General features: G+C 33.1%; 2 protein-coding genes across 2 annotated transcripts; both read right to left on the bottom strand.

Annotated features, from left to right (window-relative positions):
* Positions 1-54: 54 nt before the first annotated feature.
* LOC111015719 (protein transport protein Sec61 subunit beta-like) lies at positions 55-2,003 on the bottom strand. The gene is made up of 2 exons (XM_022290828.2): positions 1,843-2,003; positions 55-456 (listed from the first exon to the last, which is right to left on the bottom strand). The coding sequence occupies exon 2, from the start codon at positions 453-455 to the stop codon at positions 207-209; it is 249 nt and encodes an 82-aa protein (XP_022146520.1). The 5' UTR covers position 456; positions 1,843-2,003; the 3' UTR covers positions 55-206.
* Positions 2,004-2,501: 498 nt separating this feature from the next.
* On the bottom strand, positions 2,502-4,623 carry LOC111014017 (protein transport protein Sec61 subunit beta). Its single transcript, XM_022288614.2, has 2 exons — positions 4,452-4,623; positions 2,502-2,970 (listed from the first exon to the last, which is right to left on the bottom strand). Exon 2 carries the CDS (start codon positions 2,967-2,969, stop codon positions 2,718-2,720), a length of 252 nt encoding a protein of 83 aa, XP_022144306.1. The 5' UTR covers position 2,970; positions 4,452-4,623; the 3' UTR covers positions 2,502-2,717.
* Positions 4,624-6,542: the final 1,919 nt, after the last annotated feature.

Here is a 6,542-nt window from a genome sequence, read left to right as displayed (position 1 = left end):
CTGTCACAATCTTCCTAGAAACCACAAACAGGTTGTAGGGTGGTAGCAAGCAGATTTAGACCAGAACAAAACCAACTCTTTCATTCTAAAAACTAACAAGTCGAAAATCAGTTTACTGTAATGACAGACCAGAATTCAGATTAAAATTAAACTTTTATCACATCGGATTTAAATATTCATCACATGACATCAAGGGCAAAAACCCACTAAGCTTCCCTTCGCACGAAGTACAGCTTACCCATAACATGGAGAATAGCAACAAAAGCTATGAAACCAATGCTCATGACAAGAACGACGTTAGGGGATATCTTGAGCCCAGGAGCATCATCCGTGTAAAATTGCAGCATTGTTCCAGCTGCCCCTCCAGATGTACCAGAACTCGTCGTCCTTCTCCTGCGCATGCTTGCAGTAGCTGCTGCACTTCCTCTCTGGGGAGCTGCTCCACCTAGCGCCATTCTGTGATGATAAAGAGCGAAAAAAACTTAGAACTTCCAAGTTTAGACTGAATCATCAAAATAGATGAAAAGAAAACTAAACGCATCCTTTACTGAACCTTTCTGAATCAAATAATACATTGCAGGCGAGATGAAAGTTAGACTTTTAAATTTTCATTTTCTTCCCTATTTTTTTGTTTTATTATGGAACTTATTCCTCAAATCACAAATATGGATACCTCATTATAACATTCTATCAAATATATATATAGCTGTACTTCGTATGTCTGAGAGTCATACAAAGTACAGCACCCATCACAATTTAAAACTCCCGAAATCAAGAATGTGGACCTTTGTAACAAAAAGTTCCCAGTAATTAAAAAATTCGAACAACCCTCAAAATGAGACTAAGAATATGGGCTTTTGTAACAAAAAGTTCCCAGTACTAAAAGTATTTGAGCAAACGTCAAAATGAGACAAATGAAACAAATTAATAGACCATACTGCATAACTTGAGATAAAAATTTTGATGATTTGCATCTAACTCATTTGCTTTCCATAATCGCGAAGGAAGAAAGAAAAATTACAAATCATTAATGCAATATGCAAAAAGTTATGCATGAAATCAAAAGATCATTGCACCCATTTTGGTCTTGAAGATAAATTTCTGGCCAATCCTAGATCTGCATGAGTTAAGAAGCAGAAATATGCAAATCGAAGAGAACAAACCCTTCCACAGATAGTCAGAAACCCATAAATTGCGAACACCCAATATTTCACATGAGGAAAAACAATTTGAGAATAATATATCAAAAGACACTGGAAAGCTGTAAGTTCCAATTTGTCATAACATCCGCCCTATATTCACGCCAAACAGCATAAAAAAGGAGACGAAACAAATTGAAATAATGGGGGCAGGGAGATTCTAATTAGTCGAGAGGGAGATCTGTTGTTTTTCAAGAGAAAATCTAGATCGAAGGGCCAATCGAACCTTAAAAAAGGGATTTCTGTTCTAGATGTCTATTCTGTAAATTCAAAGCTTGTCGAAGAGCAAAAATATAAGTCGAAAATAATAGCCCAAGGTAACCCAGAAGAACACAACAAAGCGCAGAGAACCCAGATTTGAGAGCAATTTCCTATAAACTTCTTCACACTAATTTCCCTCTTTAAATTAATATCTAGCAACGTTTAGATCTGCCGATCATCCAAAATTTAGAAGACACAAAAGGCAGGAACAACATTTTTCACACAAAAAAAGGACCATTAAAGAAAATACAGTCAAACCCTAAATTGTTTAATTCTATGGAAGAAGTTTTCCGAATCGAGAACAAGATCTGGTTATAGAACATGCAGATGCAAAAGAAGATGCGGATATAAAAACTACAGAGAGAGAGGAACGAAGACGAACTTGGGTGAGCGAAATTGAAGAGTTGGATCAGCAGCCTCCAAAAAATCGAATGTAATCTGAGGAAGAACTTTTTGCGTTCATAACACAATTTTATAGATTTTGACGCGTATACTGTAATTGACCTTTTCAACCAATACCTGCTATCCACGTCATATTTAATACGACATTTGCGTTTTCTATTTTTCTTTTAAAGAAATTAAAATTAAATTACCATTTAGTCCTTATATTTAGAGGAAAAAAAAGGTTTAATTACCAATAAGAGGGAAAAAAACATCTCGTCCCCTGTGCCAAGATAGAGAGAGTCAGAGAGGTGGAGGGTGTGAAAATAATAAATTAAGAAAAAAGAGAGTTATTTGGGGCTGTTTGGTATTTCGAAAAACTGTTTTATTTTTTAAGCACATTTAATTTTTTTGTTAAGATTAAAAAAATGTAAAATATAATATAATACATTATAAAATAATAATCGTTAATAAAATAATTAATATTATTTTAGAATAAACTAAATATTTGGTTGGTAACTCTATTAGACAATTGTGCTTTCAAAGCTTAAAAATAAGTTCACCCCACGTGAGTTCAAAATCTATCTTTAATACAAGTTTGAAATAAAAGAGTAGAATCAACCAGGAATAATGTCTCTGTTACTTGTGGAGAAAACTATCTGTGCAACATATATCTCAAGATAGATAAATATTAACTGCAAAGTAAGTTTAAGATCATATGGTTGATATCTCATCAAAAGATATTACCCTCTTGTATGGATATCAAGGCCTCCAATTTACCAAACACGATCTAGTTCAAAATTCCAAAATCAACACAACACTGAAAAAGTTTTGTATGCGACAGAAAAAGTTTTCTAATGAGAAGAAAAATTCCTTCTAAGCTTCTCTTCGTACGAAGTACAACTTCCCCATAACATGGAGAATAGAAACAAAAGCTATGAAACCAATGCTCATGACCAGAACAACATTTGGGGATATCCTCAGTCCTGGAGCATCGTCTGTATAGAACTGAAGCATCGATCCAGATGCCCCTCCAGATGTAGCAGAACTACTCGTCGATCTCCTCCTGCGCATGCTTGCAGTAGCGGCTGCACTTCCTCTCTGCGGAGCTCCTCCTCCTGTACCCATTCTGTAACAGCCAACTACACATTTTTACAACTTTCGAACTAACAATTAATCCATCAATAATAGAAAGACAATAAAGATTTCTCTTGTGCAGTAATAACAGGTCAATAGTTCTCATTGTGATACAAAATAATACAAATAGATATCTCTCTCTTTCTTCTTTATTGATCAGATTTTAAAACAAAAGCAACAACAGAAGAAAATATCAAGAGTATATCCTTGCAATTTAAGGTTCATAAAGAAGAAAAGATACAACACCAAAAATGAATCCATATCCTCATTGTGTTTACGTTTTATATATGGTGCGCGTCACTACAAGAAGGCTATTATGTTCCATTATGCTTTGTGCTTTAAAAGACACTGCTTTAGATCACAAGGTTTCGATATCCCATTAGCTAGCACTCTATTGAAAAAGAAAATCATATCCTAAATGCATCAATATGGGGGTCTTGTCAGTCTAACAGAGACAAGACTTGGTAGTGCACCTTCACAATCACAATTCAAGATCTCCAAAATCTGACTAAGTTAACTTCCTGAGTACGCACATATGTATGCTCTTGGCAAGAATGCTTACTGTTTAGCAAGTGGTCACAAAGCAAACCTAAAATCGAGATACCAGTAACCAAACAAAACAGAAATAACACACCAAATTATACACCAAATCAAAAGTTTACTTCACCAATTTTAGTCTCATTCATAAAATTCTAGCCAATCTTTCAGATAAGCATAAATCCACCAATAGAAGAGAAATCAAAATCCTTCCAACACAATAAATGCAGAAGCCACTCTCAAAACTTTTACAATACACAATTTGAAAATGTATCGGACTTCTTTTTCCTTTTTCTTTTTAAGAATACCACAGCAGAAATTGTTGATAGGGATAAGTTCTAGAAGACACTTCATATTTTTAGGGACAACCAATTCTCCACATTTCCAATTTTCCTCAGAGATGTTGTCCCATTTTATATCCCATTATCTTCCCCTTATTTAGCCAACTTGGGACTTTGTTTGCACTGAGCTAACAGCTATATGTCCTGATTTTTTTCATACCACCAGCTAATAAATTCACACAAAACAGCAACAAAAAGAGGCAGAAACAAATTGAAAAGAAAGAGATCTGTTGTTTTGCAAGAGAGAATCCAATACGGAGAATCAAGCCTTCCTGAAAAAGAGAGATTCTGTCGTAGGAATTTTTGCTGAAAATTTAAAACTCGTTGAACAAAGAAGGAAAGGAGAACAGAATATACTATCGAGCAATCCAGAGGAGAAAACAAGGCGCAAGGATCCCAATTGACTCAAATCATGGTCTCCAACCGAATAATTAAAGAAGAAACCAACAGAGAAAAATCAGTGCGCAAATAAGAGAAGAAAAGAAACAAGAATAAGGGATGCATTTCACAAGATCCAGTTTGATAGAACATGATAAAGTGCAAGATCTGATTGATAGAATATGCAAACACTGAAACAAGTATGCGAAAAACGGACCGGATCGAATGCGAACTTGGGGTGAGTCAAATGGAAGAGTTGGGAGTTGGGATCCGCAGCCTTCACAATATCCAATTTTTGTGTTACGACTTACGACTACGAGCGACGCTGATTCAAAAGACTCCGATTCGTGAGTTTGAGGGCGGCCGCCGCTTGGCAATAGATTTGTTAACTATAATTTAATTATATTTTATATTTTCTTCTTTCAAATAAAATATTTATTTGTACTCTTTTAATAGTGTAGATAGGGAATCAGGGATCGAAATTCACATCTTCAACAAATATTGTTAGGTTGCCTCGTACTTTAAAAGAAGATTATGATTTGATATTACAAATTGTGTTTGTGTTTCTTAATTTTAAAAAATATTATCCAAATCTTCCCAACTTTTTGTGTAATCTTTTAGTTTCTATAACTCTTAAAATTTCGATTTTATTAATTAAACTTGAATTTTAGACTAAGAAAAGTAGTAATCTAGACTGATATATAGAAAATGGATGCTATTGATTACATTTCGTTTTTCGAAATTTTAAAGAAATATAGTTAATGGACTATATTGGAGAAGGGCATGATTCTTCAGTAGGGATAAAAATTATGGTTCGATTCTTCGATTTTTTTATTTTTTTTATGTTTTGGACATTTAGGAAATTAGATCTCCAAAACAATTTCCTCTCAGTAATTCAGAATCACACAACACAAATAAAAAGAGATTGAGAAAGCAATAAACTACATAAGAATTTATACTAGTACATGAATAAAAAACTCACAAAAAATCTAAAACAATGATCTCGATCTGAACTTTCTGCGCTACCACACCCTCACTAAACCCACGTCTTTTCACCCACGAAAATGACTCTATTTATAGGAAGCCAAATATCCTAATCTTTATAGGATAAGAATATTGTTATCTTATAAGATAAAAAAATATCCTGGTAGAAATTCGTAGTATTGTTGAAAAACTTTTCCTCGTAGGACATGAGTAATTTGTCTTGGCTCCATTATTCAACACTAAATCATTCAAATGGGAGATGTGGAATGAAGAATTTTGTTTTTTAGTAAAATAAATGTGTGAGAATTGACAAAAAAAAAAAAAAAAAAGATATTAGTTACTGTCAAGTTATGCTTATGTTCTAGGATGAAAATACTTGTTATTAATTAAATAACACAAGGCATAAACATTCTTGTCTAGTAATCAAAGAAATTTTTTCCTTTTAAGTTTTGTCATTAATTATATTGATATATCAATAAAGGGCCTCCTTCGCCCTAAATTGTAAGAAATTATTCTCTCCTAGCACATGCTTATGACATACATTTCTTTTCAACCAATTAAAAAAATCTTAAACAAAGATTTGTAGTGGGTTGTGTTTGGAATTCGAAGGTGTTAAATTTTAAATTCAACATGCAATAACAAAACATAAAAGAAAAGAATTGAGAATACTATTCATGGTTCTGGTAGACTCTCTTCTATATTGGGCTTCTTATGGGCTTCCAGCTACATTTCATTTTGGACTCCACAACCAAACAACTTGATCCTTGGCCCATTTTAAATTTTAAATGAAAAAAAAAACCCATGTGTTTTCTAGTTAGCTTGTGAGTCCAACCAATGGTTTGCTTTCTACCACCATAATGGGAAGAAGATATTACCTTAAATTCTTTTGTAGATATTTAGATTGTCAAGAGCAATGAGTTATAGAAAACTTGAATTTATTTAATTAGTTGGTATTTAGTTAGTTTTTTGCTTTGTAAAAGCAAGGGATATAGTTTGAGAGGTGAGGAAATATAGTCTATTGAAATAAACAAACTCGCCAATCCACCTATCAGACATAAGTTTTATTTCATAATAACTCTATATGAATTGATCAATTAATGAGAATAAAATTACTCTCTCTGGAGTGTGTCGATAAGAAAGGTTTTGGACTGTTCATGCTCACCAAATTTTCGCATTTGAGCTGCAATGTTTAGAGAATACAGTCAAAACCAATCAGTACTTAAATAATCGATTTTAAATTAAACCTATTTTATAATTTTTTATATTAGTTTAACTTTATTTAATTTTATAGAAAAAAAAAAGAAGACAAAAGAGGTCACTTAAA

The sequence above is a fragment of the Momordica charantia genome (genome assembly GCF_013281855.1).
Source record: "Momordica charantia cultivar OHB3-1 chromosome 5 unlocalized genomic scaffold, Mcharantia_2.0 BLBB01000005.1, whole genome shotgun sequence".
NCBI classification, from domain to species: domain Eukaryota; kingdom Viridiplantae; phylum Streptophyta; class Magnoliopsida; order Cucurbitales; family Cucurbitaceae; genus Momordica; species Momordica charantia.
This window is presented reverse-complemented; position numbering and strand designations above follow the sequence as displayed.